The 24,436-nt window shown below is 34.1% G+C and overlaps 1 protein-coding gene across 7 annotated transcripts in view; it reads left to right on the plus strand.

The window, feature by feature from the left end:
- Positions 1-24,436, plus strand: part of Rims1 (regulating synaptic membrane exocytosis 1) — a 197,755-nt gene that overhangs the window by 55,638 nt on the left and 117,681 nt on the right. For 4 of the 7 annotated variants that reach the window (XM_013033619.1, XM_013033620.1, XM_013033617.1 and 1 more), the window contains 4 exons: positions 3,031-3,187; positions 4,107-4,232; positions 5,774-5,836; positions 10,237-10,326. In XM_013033619.1, the coding sequence (XP_012889073.1) occupies positions 3,031-3,187; positions 4,107-4,232; positions 5,774-5,836; positions 10,237-10,326 (436 nt within the window). Of the gene's footprint in view, positions 1-3,030; positions 3,188-4,106; positions 4,233-5,773; positions 5,837-9,280; positions 9,359-9,645; positions 9,760-10,236; positions 10,327-17,114; positions 17,199-24,436 lie in introns of those variants that run through there. The other 3 variants (XM_013033615.1, XM_013033616.1, XM_013033621.1) reach the window with 3 other exon arrangements.

A 24,436-nucleotide genomic window follows, 5' to 3' on the forward strand; every position in this document is an offset into this window, starting at 1 on the left:
AGCTTTGAACCACCTGTGTCCAGCTGTCATTTTTATTTCTTAAAGAAATAAAATCTGTAGTTGTATATATTCCCAACAGAAACTTCCAGAATATAACAGATTATTGTTTTTTAAAAATGAAACTGAAAGGAAAAATGACGAAATTTAAATCTAAGATCATATTCACATAGGAAGTAGATTAATGTTATAGCAGTTAGTAGATAGGATAGCTATCACATATAATAAAATTCTTGACTATTAGGAGTCATAATGTTTTCACCAGCTTACATAGAGTTTTCTTCTATGGGTTGGTCTTACATTATATTCACATAAAATTTTGTAATTTTAACTAATTAATTAATTAATTTGGGTCTGGTCGTGGGGCCTGAACTCTGGGCCTGGGCGTTGTCCTTCAGCTTTCAGCTCAAGGCTAGCACTCTACCACTTGAGTCACAGCGCCACTTCCGGCTTTTTTCTTTTTGCTTATGTGGTGTTGAGGAATCGAACCCAGGGTCTCAGGCATACAAGACAAGCACTCTACCACTGAGCCACCTTCCCAGCCCCAAATTTTGTAATTTTAATAATGAGACAGGGCACGGGGCACAGCTGATGTGCAGACTAAATGTTTACTAATGTGATTAGTTTCTTTTATTTTTTCTTTTCTGATATGAGATACTGAACAGTTAAAATGGACTATAGGATCTACTACAAATGGGATTAATTTTTTGTACCAGGAAAGAACACAAAATTCTAAAAAGGTCTCAAGTCCAATGCTGAAATGTTCTTATCAGAATGTATGATGCACAAATAATATCCTTTATCATATAGGAACAATGTTTAAATTGTTATTTGAAATAACATTTCTATTCTTCTATTTAGCTTTTATTAAATCAATTGTAGGGCTTAAACTCAGGGTCTGGGCCCTGAGCTTTTTTTGCTTAAGGATAGTTTTAGCCACACTTAGACATCTGGTTTTTAGGTGGTTAATTGGAACTAAAAGTCTCAGGCACGTTCTGCCCCAGTTGAATTCGAAATTTGATTTTCAGATCTCAGCTTCCCAAGTATCTAGGATTACAGGCAAAAGTTACCAGCATCCAGATTTATTTAACATCTTAAAGTGCATTGAGCCTACATTTTGACAGATTATAATCGTTTATATAAGTCATAAAAATTTATTTCTCTTCATAGTCATACAGTTTATTTGTATTTTCGAGTAATCATCATCCAATAATGCACAGCTTGTAGCATATATAGCTATATGACACAAATGCAATGTAGTGAAATCACACAGTGATATACCTTTTATTTATTTATTTATTTTGTTGATTGTGGGGCTTGACCTCTAGGCCTGGGCATTGTCCCTGTGCTCTTCACCTCAAGGCAAGTGCTCTACCACTTCAGCCACAGTGCCACTTCCAGTTTTCTGGTGGTTTATTGGAGATAATAGTGTCATGAATTTTCCTGCCCAGGCTGGCTTGAAACACAATCCTCAGCTCTCAGCCTCCTGAGTAGCTAGGATTACAGGCATGAGCCACAGGCATCTGGCATGATTTTAAATAAAGAGAAAAATTGATGTATGGAGAAAATATGCAATAAGGTAAAATGAAGTCAAGGATTTTATTGATAAGCACAATATATTATCACTGTTAGAGATAAATTATAAAAAATAGCTTGTTCATTTTTCTAACATACAATGTGAAGAGAAAATTTATATCGATGAAATTTCTTATTGACCTGAAGAATCTCAAATGCTTAGTTCAAAATGCTGTACCACAGCAAATCTTAAATGTCTTTATACCTTGACTTTTCTAAAATCTGTTCCACATATTTAATAGTTTTTATGAAAGATAAATATAGTAGGTTGTGAATTTATATTTGATGAACTCTTCAAAGATCTTCCTCAGAGTATAAGTTTAGTTACAAAATTATGATATTACACAGATTAACTGCTAGGAAACGATTAGCTTTTAGAAATGATGTTTTATGGCATTTTTAAAAATAATACATGACTTTCAAAGTTAAAGGATGAACAAAACTTTAAGTTGCCCAGCTAAAAGACTACTTCCATGGTGCAGGTGCATTTTATGTAGTTGAAAATATAACTGCTGTTTCCTTTTACCATACATTATTATTTTATTTTCTTTGTACTAATAGAAAATAATGACCATTATGGGAACATTCTAAATTTCAGCTTCTGTACAGTTGAGATTACTATTTTTTTCTTAATCAAATTAGAGATGATATAAGAAAAACCTTTTATACTCCAGGGAGAAAGATCATTATAATTTAGTTTTAATTGCACTTTTTGTCAACTGCATTAGTTAAGTCATGCTACATTCACAACCTATGGAAGAAATGTCCATGGTAGATCTGATGTTTTAGTAACGTTAATTTTTCTCTACATATTACCATAATCATCTTCACTCATAAATTATATTTGAAAATATTTGCAGTATTACCTATGATTTGCAAAATTCATTATCTATTATTTGTAACACTCAAATTTCTTCTACACTCTTTGTTTTTTAAAAGCAGTCTACCAGTTTTCTTTTTCACCCTAGACTTTTGATAGAATAGTTTTATTGTCCATTTATTAGTGAATCTGTTTGCAATTCATCTACAATCTTCTAGAAGATTCAAATAAAGAATTTATATAAATTTAAAAAGATACAAAAATTCTAAGCATTGACTTGCATATTAGTGATAGTTCACAATCAACTGCCTGATGTATGTTGTTGAAATGCTACTAACTCATTTGTTCTTTCAATTAAAATAGTGTCCTAAGTCATCATAATGTCTGAGGCATTAACTGTCACGTTCATAGTTGGTATCTTCATAGTAGTGTGGAACCAAAGAGTAATTGTTCCTATGCATGTATATGTTACACTCTGTGTACGTATACATAATACTTTGGAAGACAAGCCTAACACTATTGATTGCATGGCACTTAAGATTAATAGGTTGATGGCTGCATTAATAGAATTTTGTTTTTTAATGTTTGCCTGATGGAAGAACTCTAACTTTTTTTGTGTGTGTATATATTTTTGTCAGTGGGTTATAGGTCTAGTGCTAGAGAAATTAAAGCAACCACATTAACAGTGCCGGAACAGCAAAGAACCACTCACCACCGCTCACGCTCAGTATCTCCTCATCGCGGCGATGATCAGGGAAGGCCGCGTTCACGTTTACCAAATGTGCCATTACAGAGGTAGGTATTCAAGAGACTCTGAATTGCCATAAGAATAAATCTGCAACAAAATAATGGTTATGTCAATCAAATTTGTTTATTAGAACTATTTGTAGCAAAATATTTATTCTTCACCCAACCTATGCAATACTTTGTTCTTTAGTTTTAAGAAGTTCTCTAGAGGATGGAAAATATTTATATTCTAAGCAGAGCATTGAATAACTATCGCTTTCTGCTTGCAAGTTTTCATTCCTCTTAGGGGAACTCTCTCAATAATGAAGCAGAATTATGGAGGAAAATGGCAGAGGGCAAGCTTGAAGGAGAATGTTTCTTAAGAGAATTAGCATTACATAGTTGGAAAAGTTTCAGTGCAGGAAAAATTTTCTAAAACATGTGTATTATTCTATCCTATCTTACTTTGGCTGTGCAACAAGAGTTGTAGTGATGAGGATCATAATTATGTCCCTTTTTTTGATTGTGATGTAAAAGGAAGTTGGAGAAATGTAGCACAAGCAAAGCTGATTGTGTACTCTTAAAAATAATTGATTAAAATAAGCATGAGAGCTGAGTGCTGGTGCTTACAACTGTAATCTTAGCTATTCAAGAAGATTGCAGTTCAAAGCCAGCCAAGGCAGGAAAGTTTTTGAGACTCTTATCTCCAGTTAACCACCAAAAAAACCAGAAGTGATGCTATGGCTCAAGTGGTAGAATGCTAACTTTGAGCAAAAAAGCCAAGCGAGAGAAAAAGACCTTGAGTTAAAGCCTCATTATTGACACAAAAATAACAACAACACAAAAATAGGTTTAAGGATGATACCAACACAGTTTAAACCACATTATTTGTTTGCCAATTTCTGTCCATTTATTTCTCTTATTCTGGGTAACATTATTAGGAGTTGGTATGCTTTGACACATGAATATTCTTTGTAATCAATTTTAGGAGCTTAGATGAAATTCATCCAACCAGAAGATCACGCTCTCCAACCAGACACCATGATGCCTCCCGAAGTCCCATTGACCATAGAGCCAGAGATATGGACAGTCAATATTTATCTGAACAAGACAGGTACTTGTCCAAATTATTATCTTACCACTGTGAGTTTTTCTCCCTTCTAACTTGATGCGCACAGATACGGTGGCATACTACATTAAAAAGTGAAATTATTTCATCATTCAACCCCAAACTTCACTCTGGAAATGTTTAAGACATTCTAACATAAATGCAACTCTAGAAATTAATGGGCCAACATTATACAGTTGTTTTTTTAAATCATGTATTATATTTATATTTAGCCAGTTGCAAACATACAGTTGTTGATTTAGATTTTGACATAAATTATAGAAGGGCACCTATAGGAGCAATTTTCAAGTATTCATCTTTTAGGAGTCACTGTGTTTGGGATGCTGTTTTTTGTAATTAGTAAATTATGTAATGAAATATTTTGAACATGGGTTATCTGAAAGGCAGCTAATATTACAGATTTTCTGTGATAAATTCAATCATATAGTATTTGTGATAAATCACTTTTAAAATAAAATGTCTTTCCATAAATTCCTATAAAACGTAAGATACTAAGATGGGTTCTGTCTTATATGAATATGACTTTAGTTCTGCACTTATTTATGAGAAAATGCTTACTGCAACTTTGCATCATGAACCAATTGTTCAGCCTGCCCATTGAGCCTTACAACCATGTGCTTGTTTTGTGAGGCTGACCCGAAGCTCAGGGGCTGGTTTAAAGCTTCACAGTATTTAGTAAGTGTTGGATGTACCCTTCTGGCTTTATGAAGTAGGGGAATTTACTTTGAGTTATAGGGAAATGATAGTGTTACTGAGTGATTCTATAGCATGGAATCAAGCCCAGGATGACTTTTTCAACTACCTCATTGACTGGGACGTGGGGCTATGACCTTCAGGAGGGGATTAACAATGGTCACAGGGACAGGAAACTGCTCTGAAGAATAGGGTTCTAGACTTCTCACATTCATTTGGGTCTCTGAATTTTAGTGCGGCTGGCTAGCAAGGGTTATCAATTATAGTGAATATAATTAATATATATAAAAGGTACAATTTTAGTGTGAAAATCCTAATCACATCCATTCCTACTTGATGAAGAAAAAAGTACTGTCTATTGAATTTTCAGTGGCTATACAAGCCAAGAAAATTATCATGAATTAATTTGCTATAAAGAAAAAAAAAGCTTTTAAAGTTCCAGTTAATATCAGAAAGACGAAGCATGTATTGTTTAAATATTCACATGATTATACTTGAAAACATATTCCTAGTAGCTTATGAGGAAAATTTAATTTTATTTTGAGTTTATGTTCTACAAAATAATATTGAAACACACTAGCAGATCAGCAACAGCATATAGGACTCAGCCACAATGTTTGTACTTTATTGTTTAAATTTTTTAAATACTGTCATGTTTATTTATTTATTTATTATTTATTTATTTTTCTTTAACCTCTCAAGCAAGTATGCTAGTGCAGACAATCTGGTTTCTTCCCTTTTCATGTTTCCATTGGCATACCATCGGCATAACCCATGTCATTTAATGCCTCATAATTTATCTGTTTCACTCACCACCCATCCTGTCTGTGCAGTGAGCTTCTTATGCTGCCCAGAGCAAAACGAGGACGAAGTGCAGAATGCCTACATACTACCAGGTAATTACAGGGATTTGGTAATGGTGACTGTGTGTGATGACTTTCTTTCCATTCTCCTATTCTTCCGTCTTTTGTTCAGTAGTATTATGACAAGTAGAAATTTACTGAGTATTCAAAAATTGCTTTACCTTCTATGGAGGTTATGAAAAACTTTCCAGATACATTCCAGTTCTAATCCAGACAGACTACTTGGCTATCTAAAGTTCAAAATTCAAAAAGAATAAGCCTGTGTGAAACTATTTTCACATTCAGAAAACCCAGGCACTAGGAATCTGCAATTACAGTTCCAGACACTCACTCTAAGTACTTCCTGCTCCTCCTAGCACACACATCAACTGTCTAGTCACCGTTCTGATCTGTGCATGGCAGTGTTAGTGGTTTCACGATTATAATTTCGCCTTTTGTTTTCATTTTTTCCTTTTGGAATTTACTGTTATTTTATTCATATGTCAATTGTGTATATTACAATATTACCAGAGCATTTTTAATGCTAGACCTTCAGCTTCCTTCTTGTTTAAAGATGTTTGACCCTTTAACTTCTTAACTTATCAAGCCTCTGCCAGAATAGAAATAATGCATTATAAAATTTCCCTTAAACATGTGAGTAAAAATACCTTTTATTCAGATTAGGAGAAAAAAGATCAGTCTCCTGGAAATTACATCTTAAAGCTTGATACTTTATGATAGTCTCATTAGATCTTGAATTTTATATCTAAAGAACATTTTTTTTACAGTTTATTCATTTTACAAGTCTAAAGTTACCCTAGTGATAACTACTACAGTGTTTCTTTTAAATACTTGGGAAAATAGATGAGGAAATATTAACCAATATAGGAAAACATAAATCAAAAATACTGTAAAAATCACTCAATTCAGATGCCATACTGTTTAAGATTATCATTAGCTTTTCTTCTTTCTAGGCAATCATATTGTCAATAGATGGTTGTTCAGTAATTCTGAATGTTTGTACCTACTTTTGCTGATGGGACTACAAACAAAATAGACACATAGGCATACATGCACAGGTACACACACTCTGTATTTATTAAAGTACTTGTGTGTGCCTGGCATCTCATGTATATTTCTAGGCTACATACATCAGTAGTTCAAATAGAGTAGATCAGTAAGTTTTTCCATGTCCTTATTTTGTACCAGTATTTGTGAAGGCATCATTCTATGCCATCTTAATCTGAATGTTGACATTTTACTAATAATTCTGAAATCCATTTGTATTATTGGTTTCATAGAATCAATTTGTTGATTTACATGTCTGATTCATGCAATAATCATATAGTTAAAAGTTAATCATATAGTTAGTACTTGAATGAACAGCAGAGACAGATCAATCCCTGAAGCTGATTGTATAACAACAACAACAACAACAAAAAGATAGGAAATGAAATTAGAACTAGTTAGAGGGGTAAAGTCATATGTATCTTAGTGTTTTCTTTTACCACTTCCTTCCTGATATTTTTAATAACGGTAATTGTCCCACTTGTTTTTGACTGCCAAATGCATTTTTAGTACAACTACCCATAATCATAACAACTGCCCTTTTAGTCCTCAATTTTCAAATACTTCTCATTCATTTTATTTTCTGTAAGGACAGAAAACATAAATTCAAATATATGTATTTTTATGCAATGTTTTCTGTATCTGTACTAATGCATTTATAAAAAGTTTTCATCAGTATTTGTATAATAAAATATACAAGCATAAATAATCATATATGTATATATAGATATGTAAATAATTAGCTTGTTTTCATATAAATTATGGAAAGTTATTATCAATATAGCTTTTAAGGTTAAATATTCTCCAATGCTTTAAAAATTTATCATTATCATGTTTACTCTATTTTTAAGTATAAATAATTAAAAAATTAAAATCTGAGGATTTACTACCTTCAATAAATCTGTATGTTATTGAGTACAGTATTAGTATTTAGTGCACCTTATCTTGGTTTTCTGAGAATACTGTGCTATGAATATTACTTTTTCATTTTATATATGAGGAAAACAATTCTCAGAAAGTTAATTTGCTTAAATCACAATAAAGATACAAGATCAAATCTACTTCATAGTTTTCAAATAACTAATTTTTCCAACTATAATAGTTGGTTCTATGAGAGGTTCTATCACCAAAACTAATTTTGAGTTAAGTAGCTTGGAAATTTTACAAACTAAAGTCTTCCCTGCTATGAGTATTGAAGAATTCTAAAGTATAAAGAAACTGATTTTGTATTATTTAATCCACTTAGACCAAATTGATCATCATGACATACATTTTTCATAAAATATTTCTCAGAAAGTGGTAACATTCCAAAGACACTGTAGCTATCTTTGTTGTGGATATGTTTTCCATATTATCTCATCTAATCCACATAGTACTAATTAAGTGGTTATATCTGCCATATTATAGCTGTAAAACAGAGTCTTCACCTGGTTTTCCAGATCATAGCCACTGTGCTTCACTTGAGTATTTATACAAGTTTAGACACTCAGACTATACTTTCCCCATCCATTTCCCATTTCATGTGATCTCTGTTAAAGTATTCCTGAAAAATAATTTTTGAGGATATTTCTTAGGAAATTTTATAGCAACTTATTACTAAAAGTGTTTGCCTAAGGGTAGAGATTGCAAAGAAGTTTCTATAAAACAATCTGAATCCTTTCATTAAAAATGTTTTCCTCAACAAGTGCTTCCAATGGGACTCTAGTATTTATATTCCTTTAATTTGACCATTAGCATAAATGTGATCAAATTTGTAGAGTGTTTAATACTCTGCATATCCTTGATAAATGCAGGTTCTCTTCCCTACTTTCTATACTTCAGTGTAAACTAAAATAGATGATAGATTTTCATAAGTGGTAGTTTGTAGAACTTTATTAAACTAGCAAGAAATTAACTAACTGGACCTGGTTTTACTGTTTGTGATGATAAATTTTACCCATGATTGATGTGGATCCCCAAGCTGAGAAATAAAAAGAACTTGCTTTAAGCCATCACTTTCAGGGTCCTTTTGTTCTTTCAGTACCATGACCAAACTCATCAATTCTTTGGATTTTCAACATTCATTCAGTCCTATTTTACCTCTCAGAATTACCCAAACTGCTAATTTGTATTTATCTGTAGGTTGTTTGGTTCTATAAAAGAAGTTATAAAGCCAGAGACTTAAGCATTAAATTTTAACATTTTAATATTTCACAGAATCTGGTTAGCAAGTATTTTTTCTAATTAAGGTAATTATTGAGCAGTATGAAATTAGATGTCTATGATTTCATATTTTATGTTTTATTAATTCTAACCCTGCCTTCAATTATTTGGGCTCTTCAAAGATCCATCCACCTAGCTTTGTAGGTTTCTTAGATTTTTACTATCCTAGTGAAATTTGCTTCATGTGTATTTTTCTGTTTCCTGCGTGTTTGTATTGCCACGTTCCAGACATCTTGTTAAACACTATAAATCATTACCACCCAAGATGCCTTTATTACAGAACGGCTCTCACTGGAATGTCTACAGGTAAGAGCCACACTGTGAGCCCATTGTAAACTAATCCCTAATCCCCTGCCTAACAAAAATTGGAAAAATTTTCTTTAGAAATTGATTACACAGATAGACATTAAATTAACATTACCCAAATCTCGTCTTTGTTGTAAAACTTGATAATTGTAGAACTAATTCTCTAAAGCATATCTCACTACAATGTCTCAGTTCCAGTTGTCTGTCCTTTATTTGTTGTTGTACTTGTTGATTTTAATTATGGAAATTAATTTTATTTTATTTGTGTATGGTTTTAATTTGTGAAGCTCAATTCTGCCTGCACATGCTAAGACCAAATCAGTGACTAGACAGGACATTCCCTTTCATCATGAATACTTTAACTCAAGAAAATTGAGATTTACTGATGAAATACTGGTTAGGTAAGAACACTGGAAGTGTTATCTTCCTCCTCCCTTGTCTGGTGTTGTGAACCAAAATAGTTGAGCTGTAATATTATTTCATCTCTGATGTCCTTCATTTTGTTTTGGTGTAGCATTGTTCGTGGTAATAAATTCTTAGGCTTTTTGTTTTACTTCTTCCTGTATCTAGTTTTTTTGTTGTTTGTTTGTTTTTTCCATAAGTAGAATGTGACTTAAGTGTCATATTTCAGTCTGAAATCCTTTGAAAGAAATTATGCAAAGCAATATAAGCATAATATTTGTTTAGCTCCATCTTCTAAACAAAATTTTACACTTGTCATCCTGTCAACTCTCTCATATTCTTATGAACTGAATCACAGTGATTCTACCTTTTATGTAAAAAGATCATTATTTTATGCTTTACTCTCTAACATGGTCTTCCTTTCTTTGTTTTCTTTGTCTTTCTTTCTACCACTGGATGCAATGCACTGGCACTAGTGAACTACAGCCCTCGCTTGACAGGGCTAGGAGTGCTAGTACTAACTGCTTGAGACCAGATACTAGTTTGCATTCACCAGAACGAGAAAGGTATCAAATAAAGACTTTCTTAATTTCTTATCATTTGTATTGGTGATTTTTTTGATCATTTTGTTTCATGTGTGTCTTGCAGGTTTATTCATTCATGTTCACTTGGCTAATTGTCTACATTTTCTCTGCCTTGATATACATGTGCGTTTGAGATATGTGCATGTGATACGTCCAGAGTGCACATGCACATAGCTCTACGAATGTTGCAAATGGTTTGATGTAATTTGTGGTTGCTTCTAGCTGCTGCTTTCCCTCTTCTGTTGCTGTTCAGTCCTTTTATTTATGTACTACTCAGGGAACCTTCAGTATGCTGATAATATTGTAAAGTCCAGTGAATTACCTCCAGGAAAGGATAACCTTCCTGTTAGTTGTACTGATAAATAGTATTTATACACTTGACTATAATCATGCATAAACCAATAATAGGAATTGCACTTAGACCATATGTTTCCCTTAGATATCTATAGCCACTTTTTAATTCATCTCTTTCGTATAGATGTTCTGTGTTAAATTCATTTTGACAAAAATTATGTGATAAGCAGAGATTTCCTGGGGCTTACAAGAATGAATACATAAAATATATACCCACATAATTTTAGCGGAAAAACTATAAATGTCTGATTGGTTAATCTGACTTTAACTCATAAGGATTATTTGGTAAAGGTTTACACTGTTTTCAAATTGTAAGCATTTAAACTTTTCATTGTGTCTGAACTTTCTGATTCAGTAAATTCAGTTATTACGGAGAGTTTTGTTTGTAATTACCATCCCTTTTTATAAGTGAGAAGTCATTCAGTCATTCAGGGGAAGCTGCAATCTGCTGCTGTATGAATTGTCACACCTGTAATCCTAACTACTCATGAGGCTGTGATCTGAGGATCATAGTCCAAAGCTAGCCAGAGCAGAAAAGTTTGTGAGAAATTTAGTTCCAATTAACCAGTAATTTGGAGATTTTTCTTGCAATTAACCAGTAATTTGGAGATTTTTCTTGCAAAAAGCCAGAAGTGGCAGAGATCAATCAAGTGATAGCGCACTAGCTTGAGCAAAAAAGCCAAGGGAAAGCAAGGAGGCCCTGAGTAACAACATACACAGAAAGAAAAGAAGAACAAAAGGAAGAAAGAGAAAAAGGAAGTAAGGAAGGGATGAAAGGAAAGAAGATGAAAGAAAGGAAAAGAAAAGAATAGAAAAGAAAAATAATTCAAGCTACACATGTATTTTCCAATTGTCTAGGGTGATTTTTTTTTTTTTGTGGAACAAGGAATTGAACTATGGCTTAAGGCATGCTACACCAGAACTTTGTCATTGGAGCTCTAAATTTTGAGAGTTTTAATCCTTATAAACAAGTGTGTTAAAACTTTATTGTATGACTGGGTCACTATTATTTAAAAAAAAACTAATAGCAAGATAACTTGCATTCCTTTATGCCTCCTGAGTCATACATCCTTTGTATATCTTTTTTGCTCTTTCTACCTGAACTAGCCATTCTTGTTACTGCTGGGTGGCACAAGTGTTCTAATGGTGCAGCCTCTTTAGCATGCTTCTTTAAAGCCAGAGTTCACAAATCTGTAAACATCTCAAATTACACCATTAAATCATGTCAGCCATAATTAGTGTACATGTGACTGTCCAGTTCAAGTGAGCAAATATACCAATAATATAGGAAGAAAAATGCATGGAAAACTTTATTCACTGTATGCATTGAATAAAACTATGTTTTCTATAAAAAAAATCAAGGATCCTAAATTTATTGAGAGCACTTTATAGATAATAAGAAAATAAAGTGAGATATATTTTCATAAAATAGGTTACAGGTCAATATTTACATGGTTTTGAAGATGGGGACTATAAAATCCCTTTCTAAGACATGCATAAAAGAAGCTGAGAATGAATGAATAAGGGTAGAGAAAATGGTGTCTGGGATCTTTGGAAACTTCTTTTGTCAAGAAATGTAGGGGGAAGGAAGTGAGAGGTTGGGGTTCATTTCTGTGGTCAGTCATAGGCTGGTTGCTCTAATTTCTAATATATTTATAGTAAATAAAATGGCGAAGAACTCTTACAAAATACCATTTAAAATTATATTGAGTACTGGGGCTTTGAATTTAGGACCTTGTCCTTGGGTAGGTGCATTCTGTACCACTTAAGCAATGTCTCCAATACTTTGAATATTTTTCAAATAGGGTCTTGAGTTTTCCCTTGGGCTGATCTTGGACTGTGATCCTCCTACCTTTGTCTCCAGAGATACATTGGGATTACAGGAATATGACCTGATGCCCAGCTTAATTTTGAGGAAACATATTCCTGGTTATTTCTAGCAGGCATCCCCTCTCTGCTAATTGGCTGGGATTATAGGTATAATTTGTGTTTTTCAGACAACATTATTTCTGGAGCTTCATGAAAGAGTCAGTGATTTGATTATTCTGACTCATTTTCCTAATATTTGTTAAGCTATCCTAAATAGCGTTTACAGCAAATTGTTTTGTATTAACACAAAGAGGAAGCTGTCAAGACACTCTCAGACTCTGACTTCACTGATGATTCAAAAACTTGACAAGAATTAAAAATTTATTCATTTCCCCAAAGAAACTAGAGTGTACCCTAAGTGTACCTTATCTACTTTATTAGATGTTCCATCCCAGATTAACAGAGTGGTTTTAAGTTTTTATTATAATTGCTCACATAGAAGTATTAACTCTTGAAGTTTTATTTCAGTATACAAACTTTTTTGTTTTATTTTCTGAGATTACATGAATAGAAAATTTGCTTACTTATGAATGATCATAATTCAGTAATTGACTCCCATTTAGTCACTCTTTATATCAAGAAATTTGGGATTTATTTATAAGAGATTATCTCTTAGGTAATTTACCTTGGGCCCTGAATCTCCTTCCACATGGAAACAGAAAGGAAGTTTCTATCTATAATTGAAGAACTATAAATTGAAATGAAATACATATCATAAACCTTATTTCAGAGCATAAGTATCTGTCTTAAGTGAAATATTATTTAAAATATGTTGGAGGGACATGTTTTTGAAGGTCTAATATGAATAAGGGAATACAAAATAAAATGTGTGTTGTGTAATCCATAATCTCATTTGGTTTGGTGTCTGATAAAGTATTTAATTTATTTTTGACTCATGCTATTTATATCTGTGCAGTTGCTTTTACAAATAATTAAGCTACTTGGCCATGTGCTACCAAGAGATATGTACCACAACTGATATTGATACGTTCTTGCATGTAATTCATTATATATTTAAGCACACAAATTCACTTTAAGATTTATCAGAGGAGGCTTGATAAGCAATGTACTCATTATCTTGCCCATGTAATTGTAACCCCTCTGTACAGTATTTTTACAATAAAAAAGATAAAAGAACCTCCAAAAAAGATTTGTCAATGCTAATAAATAGATTTATCAGTGCAAGAGAAGAAGCACCATTTAACAATTTTTAATCCATACAATGGCTTGTGAATTCTAATTCTTTCATATCTCTTCAGTGGGCACTTATCAAAACTGTTAGTTTTTTAAAATTCCTCATTGTATTTTACCTAGCACTACTAAGCCCATAGTCTTCTGTGCTTAATATGCATTTTAGTATGTTTTAAAAAAAATCTATTCAGCCTAGCACTGGAGGCTCATGCCTGTAATCCTAGCTGCTCAGGAGGTGGAGATCTAATGGCAGCAGTTCAAAGCCAGCCCAGGAATGAAAGTCTGTAAGACCCTTATTGCCAGTTAACCACTAGAAAAGAGAAACTGATGTATGGTTCAAGTTGTAGAGCACTAAACTTGAGCAAAACAGCTCAGGGATAGCACTCAGGCCTTGTGTTTAAGCAATAGGATCAGCACACACACAAACATTCACAAAATCCTTTCAACAAACAGTTTCTGTATTAGTTATTTTAAAATAGTTGGCATTGAAATACTAACTTAGTAACTTAATTTGTAAGTAGTACAAATTATATAAATATGCTGGTATGGAAAAGAAATCAAAAGACTAGTGTAGTTCAGTGTACTGATTGAAGTCTCTAGCATATCGTGATTATTAATTTAGGAAATGAGACTAGAAGTAGAAGTTGAACCTTTGCATATTTCTCAGTAAGTGGAGGTGCTGGTGGCTCCTGCCTGTAAACCTTGCTACTCAAGAGAGCTGAGATTTGAGGATGGAAGTTCAAAGTCACTTCAGCCAAAAAATCCTTCAGACTCTTGTCTCCAATTCATCCCAAAAAAGTTGGAAGTAGAGCGGTGGCTCAAGCGATAGAGTACCATCTTTTAGAACAAAAAGCTAAAGAATAAAACCAAGACCATGACTTCAAGCCCTAGTACCAATACACACAAAAAATAAATGAAAGTAAATAAATAGACAGAGAGAAAGGGATAAAGATCTCAATTTAGAGCCCTTTATGTGATCCCATTACTTATATCCCAATATAAAAGCACAGAGACTATGCTTTTGAAGCTGAAACTTACAAATCTGTGAGTTAAAAATTGACATAGACAGGTCTCTAGACATTCAGACAATGAGACCAAATGAGGTTATTCATAGGAGTGGATTACAAAGGTTCTATAGCTATGTGCATATGATTATATAAAATAATATTTTGAAATAAACTCAAAGAAATGGAAAGAAGAAAAAATGACATGTTTATTTTTAGAACAAAAACATGCTTATAAATTTATCCTGTTTTCAACTTATCTAGAATATTGTGTAAAGAATGTATTTTCATATGTATACTGAATATCAGCATATTCAGAAGGACTGAGTATATAGATGTTAGTATGCTAAATATTTGTTCAGTAATTACCTTTTTTTAATAGCTTGCCTTCACAGTTGCTTGTTTCTCAATTTGTACACCTTTCCCCTTCATAAATTTCACTGTATGTTTCATAATTACAGTGTTTTGTTTACTTTTATCTTTACTTTTTTGTTAAAATAAACACAAGGACTGGAGTTTTGCTTCAGGAAGCAAAGTTACTCATAATCTTTTAAAGTTGAAGTCATTACTTCACTAAAAAATTTAATTCTATTTCTGTGTTTTCAAATAGCATCAAAAGTTTTTACATAACTAATAATACATACCAATTGGGTTTTGTAGTTATATTTTGTTATCATAGAAATGTTTTACTTTATCTGTGGAACCAAGCCAGTAACTTGGAACATTTTTAAGGATTTACATTAGATTGGCCAATAATTTAAATGACTTCAAAAAATTAAAAAAATTTCAATTTATTTGGAAAATGTTTCAAAATTAGTACACATCTAACATGCTTGCAAGTACTTGCCACATCTTTTTCTTTTTTTTTTTTGGCTCAGATTCTATTATTGCTTGTTCTTTTACTTACTTCATGACTTCTTTGAATCCCTGCCCTATTTTGTTCTTTGTCCTTCTCTGTGTGATTAAATGAATGTTCCTAATTTCTCCAAATACTCTGTCACATCTAGACAAGTCCTGCTTTCCTTTAGGTGGTCCAATAAGACCAACAAGGCATGAAAGGACCAGATACTATGTCCAGACTATAGTTTCTTTGTTAATTATAAAATTTTATGCCTCAATTATCCCTTTGTTGCATATGAGAAAGACACCAACCAGAGAAATTATCCTGCTAAATATTTATTTGTATCATATACATACACATTTCTAATCCCACCCTGTTCAATCCCATTTTCTTCTGTTTCGACTAGGTTTTATTTCTTTAAAAAAAACTTTAATTTTTGGATCTCCACAGACTGAATCTCAAGATATTTTAATAGAAGAAAGCACTGTTTCAAACTGTCTTCCAGTTAACACACACACACACACACACACACACACACAGAATATAATTGTGAATGTTAAAATAAGAAACAGCTGTTAAAGCAACTGGCAGACACTTAAGTAAATGAAGATTAACAGAACATTTAACATTTCATGCTAATTTCCTGTATCTGTCTATATTCTTAATTTTAAGTCATTAGTGAACATTTTGTTATGAAGATTTCTACCACAAACAAAACAAAACAAAACAATACCCAAACCAAAAATGGTATGAAAGTTGTTAAGACTACACTGGTATTTTTAGATAGAAATTAGTTCTTCATATTATCAAGAACATTTCTATATCCTCTAGCTCTATCTTCCTTATTATTAAATGTATACCCCTCTTCTTGACACCAATAATTTCAGAACCTGCATCAAGTACACATTAGATGTTTATTAGAGTGGTTGTGTTCGAATAAAAGTGAAATTTCTCTTGTGAATCTGTAATCCTAGCAAGTCAGGAGGTTGAGATCTGAAGATAGTGCTTCAAAGCCATCCTGGGCAGAAAAGGCAGACTCTTCTGCTGACCAGCAAAGCTGTAAGTGGAGCTATGTACAGCTTGAGCTGTTCAAGTAATAGATAACCAACCTTGAACAGAAAAAAGCCAAGGAAAAACACAAGGCCCTGAGTTCAAGCCTCAGTACAGGCACCAAACAAGAAGTGAATTTTTTAAGCATTAATATTAGTTACATTCACATTTATATTTGTATAAACATGTATAAATGAGCATCTTAAAAAAACCTGTTACATTTCATAGATTCCACTCATCTTCACACATATTTTCTCTATCCATTTGTAAGGTTCTAAGCCTAAATTTCCTGCATATTATAATTGTGTTTCTAAATTTGTGAAAGTAAAAGATGAAATTGTAGAGCAAAATTGAACACTTTGCCTTTCAGGGGCCTAATTCCAGTCCTATTGTTCCATGTATTTTATTTTAGAAGTTACTAAATGTCCTGTTTTTTCCTGTCTTGTTCACTGGGCAAACAGGGGTAGATGGTCCCCCTCCCTAGATAGGAGACGACCTCCTAGCCCCAGGATTCAAATCCAGCACGCATCTCCGGAGAATGACAGGTACTAGTCACCTCCTTATGGACAAGTGGCTTCTAGAGGCTCATAGGACACCAAGTGAAGGATATTTGAAAGGAATGATGGTTAAGACATGCTTTCTTCCAGAAACAAGAGTGAAATATGGAACTCTACCAGTAATTCCACCTCTTTTAAAGCACCTCAGAATATTTACTAAAAGGCGAGCAGCATAGGAAGTGGTGTCATTTAAGATCAATAAAGTCAAGATCAGTGAAAAGTTCTCTTCTCGGAAGCATTCATTACAGTGTTTTGAATTTCCAGAAAGGTATTTATCCATAGATTCTTGATTATATTAGATTACACGAAAATTCTCAGGTGCTTTAAAGTGTATTAAAGTCTGCCAGAGCAGACTGATTACATCTGAGAGCTTAATCTCAGTTACCTTTGCTGCTGTGTAAGTCTGTTTTCAAGATACCATTTAGGCTTTGGGGTTAAAAATGGTATTAATGCAGAGCACTTGATTCTCATATACTTTAAGTATATTGTGTTTTTTAACCAAATGTTGTCATCTAGGGACATTCTGAAAGGTAGGTTGTAGAGAACAGTCAGTGCTTTGAATATACTTTATACAAGCTCTAAGAAGTATCACAACATCTATGTTCCAGGGCTATAATATTCTTAGTTTTCAGTCATTTAATTCTCCCATTTTATTGTTTTTTCATACATAGTCCTTACAGTATTTTTTCTGTGTGGTAACAAAAAGTTTGGGGCATCAGAGATCCTTTTCGTCAGCAGAAATTCCATCAAATGGTGGTTGTTGGTGGCTTACACCTGTAATCTTAGCTACTCCAGAGACTGAGATCTGAGGATTGTAATCCTAAGCCAGCATGGACAGACAGATCTGAGAGATTCCTATCTCCAATAAATCAGCAAAAAGCCAGAAGTGTAAGCATGGCTCAAGTGGTAGAGCATCAGCTTTGAGCATAAAAGCCAAGTGAGAGAGCAAAGGCCTGAGTTCAAACTCTAGTACACACACACACACACACACACACACACACACAAACACACACATTTTATCAGAGGCTGGTAACATTTATTAAATAAATAGATGCAGTATCTCTGAAAGAGAACAACCAGATACCTGATAACTCCTTGGATAAGCATGAAAGTTCTTTTGTTGCTTGTTTCCTTTGCACCAGTCCTGAACAGGGCCTATGCACTGTTCCTGAGTTTATTTGCTCAAGACTAGCTCTTTACCACTTGAGCCATAATTCCGCTTCTGTTTTGCTTTTTTTTTTTGTGGTTAATTGGAAATAAAAGTTTCACAGTCTTTCCTACTCAGGCTAGCTTTGAACCTTGATCCTCAGATCTTAGTCTTCTGAGTAGCTAGGAATATAGGCATGAGACACCAGTACTTGGCCAGCTCTTTGTTCTCGACAGTAGTTGTAGCCTGGTAAAGAGTGATATAATTTATTTTTTCTGTGTACATAATTAGAATATCTCCAGAATTTCTACTTGATGGAAAAACTAGGCTTCATAATTAAGAAAAATTAATGTCATTTACCAATGTTGGGAAAGACAACAAACTTCAAGATTTTGAGCATAATTTAATTCATATTAATTATTTAATATGACATGCATTTGGAATTCAAAATTCCTTAATTCCTTCTGCTACAAAATGAATAATAGTGTAAGATTTCTAGGATTAGAAAAATTAGCAGTCTAAAATTTATTAACAGGGACAAAGTCATTTCAAATAAGAATAGAACATCACTGTGGAAGTTAAATAATACTTTAAGTCTACATTGCTACTAATGTTTACAGTAAGGATCTATTGTGTCCCTACTGTGTACAGTGAACAATGGCTAATTAAAATTCTGATTTAGTATAACAAGGTCTTGATGATGAAGGAACTTAGAAGTTCTTTTAGGAAAGGTAATTCTGAGAAGTTTTGAATTTATTCTGAAACAAAACAAGTATTACACAATTAAATAAAATAGTCTTTGTAATGAATGTAAACACAGGTTTATCTGAGCTTTCATTGAACAATATAGAAATGGATAATAGTTTCAGTTCTTAGTATACATAAGATGTCATTAGCTTCACCTGATGGTATATGGTATATGAATTAATTATATTGTTAATTATAAATATATATTATTAATAAGTTCTATGCTGATTATTAACTAGAAATACATTCTAATATGCACATATGTATTCTAGGTGATTTATGTGGTAGGTAATAATCAGCATAATATACATTTCATGTATTTACTAAATACAAAATTTTGTATATAGTTTTTATAATGACTTATTTATAAATAAATCCTACATTAAACCAGAAAATAATAAATCTTAAATAGCTTGAAACTACAATTTTATTGTTGTAGAGAATAGAAAATAATAGACAATCAGCTTTCATTCATCAGCAAGAATAAAAGATGCCATCAAAATGAGAAATTATTAACTAATGGTGAATTTGGAAGTAGCCATGTCACTCACTTGACAAAGCATAGTGAACACAAGCACTGTACCTGTTACTAGCTCTACTTACTCACTCAGAAATCCCTACTATTCTAAGTGAAATAGCATCAGGGTGGGTAGAGTGAATATTTATTAGGACTTGGGAACAGGGGCTCCCTTTGTCCCAGGACACTGGCAGTGAGAAAAACGCAGTGTGGTTATATTTGTGATAGTGTGTGTGTGTGTGTGTGTGTGTGTATGTGTGTGTGTGTGTATGTGTGTGTGTGTAGGGTAGTGGGGGTCCTGTGTGTGTGTGTGTGTGTGTGTGTGTGTGTGTGTGTGTGTGTGTGTGTGTAGGGTAGTGGGGGTCCTGTGGCTTGAACTTGGGGCCTGAGTGCTGTCCCTGAGCTTTTCCCTTTTTTTGTTTATTATTTTTTTGCTGGTTGTGGGGGGCCTGAACTCTGGGCCTGCATGCTGTCCCTCAGCTCTTCAGCTCAAGGCTAGCAATCTACCACTCGAGACACAGCAGCACTTCTGGCTTTTTCTGCTTATGTGGCGCCGAGGAATCGAACCTAGGGCCTCATGCATGCAAGGCAAGCACTCTACCACTGAGCTACCTTCCTAGCCCCTGTGCCTGAGCTTTTATTGGTCAAGGCTAGAGCTCTACACTTGAACCACAGTTCTACTTCCAGCTTTATTGGTAATTATTTGGAGATAGGTCTCACAGGTTTGCTGCCTGGGCTGGCTTTGAACTACAATCCACAGATCTCAGCATCCTGATTCACTAGGATTAGGATTACAGGCTTGAGCCACCTTAGCCTGGCATTCTTAAAATATGGATTTTATTCTTTTGCAAAGTATCAAATTACATAGGTTTGTATACAAGAATAATATTTTGGAAACTATTTTTAAACAATAATAAAAATACACTAATTGGTCAGATGCTGGTGGCTTGTGCCTATAATCTTTGTTACTCAGGAGGCTGAGATCTGAGGGTGTGGTTTGAAGACAAACCAGGCAGGAAAGTCCATGAGACTCTTATCTTCAATTAACTACCAAAAGGCCAAAGTGGAGTTGTGACACAAGTGCTAGAATGCTGGTCTTCAGCATAGTAGCTCACAGGGAGTACCCAGGCCCTGAGTTTAATCCTCAGTACCAGCACACACACAAAAATACAGTAATTGAAGGGAATATTTAATCAAAGTACATTATATGCATGGATGGAAATATTTCAATGAAACTTCTTATATAATTAATATTTGCTAAGGAAAAAGAGAAAAAGTATTTGGTACTAGCTCCCTAGGGGAATAATTCTAATCTTCAAAGTGTGAAAGTTTCTTGCAGTTTTGTTACTAAATACATCAGGGCTTCTTAACATCATCATGGCATTAATAAAGTATATCTGTGTAAGTGGAATTATTTTAATACATAAAATCATTTTTATGAACTCGCATCTCTATATATTTCTTGGGATCTTCATAAAGTGTAGATCCACTTATAACCTGAAATTTATCAAATGGCTAAATCAACCAATGGCTAAAACATTAACTAAATATTTTCTAAATGGCTACTCTGTGAATAGCTATCCACAAAACAGTATATACAACTTTGAACTATCAAGCTTCTGAATTTGGTGGCCAGAATGTAGGTATTCATCTAGATATGAAATGGTAATATATGTTACTCTTATGATTATCTTTACCTAGTTCAACTTGGAGCTTTTTTTGTTGTTGTTGTTGGTCGTGGGGCTTGAACTCTGGGCTTGGGCGCTGCCTCTGAGCACTTCAGCTCAAGGTGAGCACTCTACCACTTGAGCCACAGTGCCACTTCCAGTTTTCTAGTAGTTTAATGTAGATTGGAGTCTCATGGACTTTCCTGCCTGGGCTGGCTTTGAACTGCGATCCTCAGATCTCAGCCTCCTGTGTAGCTTGGCGTGAGCCACCAGCGCCCAGCTTGGAGCTATTTTTTAAGTGAAGCATTCTTATTAGTGATTTTGAACTTATTATTATTTTTTTACTATTTAGCTCTTTTTAAAAAAATTAAATTTTATTGTAAAAGTGATGTACTGAGAGGCTAGAGTTACATAAGTCAGGTAATAAATGAATTTCCTTTAGAACAGTGTCACTTCCTCCCTCATCCTCAACCAGTTTTACCTCTTGACTTCCTTCCCCCGACTAAGTTGTATAATTCATTTCCAACATAGTATCTAGTGAGGATCACTGCTGAATTGGTTCACCCTTTGTCCCACTGTTTCTGGGCTTCCCCTTCCCATCCCCAAATCAGATAAACTTACATGCAAGACAGAGTACAGAAACAAAAATAGGGCCAGAACAGAATAAACCTAAGAAAAAAGGAAAGAAATAAAAAGAACCACAAACAATGCAATTAAAAATCTCTTCCTTCCATTTCTTCGAGTTCATTTCAATAAGCATCATTTTATATGAGCCAATGCACATAACTATTGAGCCCTTGTGATCTTCTCCTAAGACTATCCTCCTTCGTTCTCACTGTGTGAATGTTTAGACTGATGTTAAATTTATCATGTCCAAGTGTAATTATTTGTTTTGTGCTAACCATCTGGTTTACTTGCAGATTTATAGGCACATTGTAATAATTACAAATGAGGAAACCATACAGCCTGTGTTTCTGTGTGTCTGGCTTATTTTGCTTAGTGTAATTTTTTCCAAGTCTTTCTACTTCCTTAAGAATGGGGCAAAAATTTTTATTGTAAAGGAGATGTACAGAAGGTTTACAGTTAAGTAAGTCAGGTAATGAGTACATTTCCATTTGAACAGTGTCACTCCCTCCTTTATTCCCTCATAGCTTTTCCCCTCCCAAGGTAGTTCTTTTTAACAAAAGAAATGTGTTTTATTTTAATTTATATTATTTTTGATTTTTTTTTTTTGTCGCTTGTGGGCCTTGAACTCTGGGCCTGAGCACTGTTCCTCAGCTCTTCAGCTCAAGGCTAGAGCTCTACCACTTGAGCTACAGCACCACATCCAGTTTTTTGGTGGTTTATTGGAGATAAGGGTTTCATGGACTTTCCTGCCCAGGTTGGCTTTGAACTGCAACCATCAGATCTCAGCCTCCTGAGTAGCTAGGATTATAGACGTGAGCACCTGGCTTATTTTTAATATTTTTATTATCTTTAAATAGTTGTACAAAGGAGTTGCCATTCACCAAAGCAGATTATGAACACTGTGTGTCTTGATCCCTTTCAACTTAATCCTTTCAACATACTTACCCGCCCCTAGCAACCTACTCTTTCCCTTATTGAATTATTATTATTATTACTCATGTATTGACTTTTTGCCATTTAAAAAAGCAGTTTATATGAACCATGCATCTTGATCTTTGTCATCACTTTCACAACCCTTTGACCCACTCTTTCCCTTATATTTCTTTTTTTTTTTTTTTTGGGTCCGGTCATGGGGCCTGAACTCTGAGCTTGGGCGCTGTCCCTCAGTTCTTCAGCTCAAGGCTAGCACTCTACCACTTGAGCCACAGCACCACTTCTGGCTTTTTTTTTTGCTTATGTGGTGCTGAGGAATCGAACCCAGGGCCTCATGCATGCAAGGCAAGTGCTCTACCACTGAGCCACCTTCCCAGCCCCCCTTATATTTCTTAATTCTGTGTAATATGCAATAATTCTTGCCTGGATTCTCTTCCTCTCTACTCTCCCCCCATTCATCTACCCTTCTCTCCTTGGCTTTTCTCTTGCAAGTACCCATGTCCTGGAACTTATTGGGGGGGGGGGCTTTGACTTTGTCTTTTAAATAATTATGTTATTTGTGCTCTCCATAGAGTCTATTCTATTTCAGTCAATTCATTTGTAATCCCTTGCTTACCACCCAGTGTGTTTCCTTGTAGATTTATGGGTACATTTTAACTACCACAAATGAGAGAAAGCATGCAATTTATGTCTCTCTGGGCCTGACTTACTTTACTCAGTATTTTTTCCAATTTTTTCTACTCTTTTACAATGGTAAATGGTAAAAATACCATTGTCCATTGAGGGACATATGGGTTGGTTTCATACGGTAGCTATGGTAAATAGTGCTGGAATAAATATGGTTGTGCTGGTAGCTTTACTGTATCCTGGTTTGTGATCTTTTGGATAAATGCTCAGAAGTAGAATTGCTGGGTCATAAGGAAGCTCTAGTTTTTTTAAGGAACCTTCACACTGCTTTCCAGAATGGTTGAACAATCTTACCAACAGTGTCTATAGAGTTCCCTTTTGGCCACATCCCTGCCAGTATTTGTTATTGCTAGTTTTCTTGCTATTGACCATTCTAATTGGGGTGAGATAGAACCTCAGTGTTGTTCTGATGAGCAATTCTTCCTGTGCCTAAGGGTCATTTTTACTTCATCTTCTGAGAAATCTCTCTTTAAGCCATTAATCCATTTATTAAGTGTGTTGTTGTTTCTTTGAGGGTTTACTTTGTGAGGGTTTGATTTTTTTGAGCTCTAAGTATAGTAGTCCTTTGTCCCGTGGATAGCTAGTGAAACTCTTCTCCCATCTTGTAGGCTTACTATTTAGCTTATTAGCTATGTCCTTTACCACACAGAAACTTTTATGTTTGACACAATTCTATTTATTCAGTATTTCTTAGATTTGTTGTGACTATGGATCTCTAAGGAAGTTTTGACTTGTGCCTAGGACCTCTAGTGTTTCCTCTCCCCTTCCTGTAATATTTTCATGGTATCTGGACTTACATTGAAGTCTTTGATCCATTCAGGTACAAGGTGATATATAAGGATCTAGTTTCAGTTTTCTGCATCTGGCTAGCCAGTTTTGCTAGTACCATTTGTTGAAGAGA

Source organism: Dipodomys ordii, unplaced genomic scaffold (assembly GCF_000151885.1).
Source record: "Dipodomys ordii isolate 6190 unplaced genomic scaffold, Dord_2.0 Scaffold172, whole genome shotgun sequence".
In the NCBI taxonomy this organism is placed as follows: domain Eukaryota; kingdom Metazoa; phylum Chordata; class Mammalia; order Rodentia; family Heteromyidae; genus Dipodomys; species Dipodomys ordii.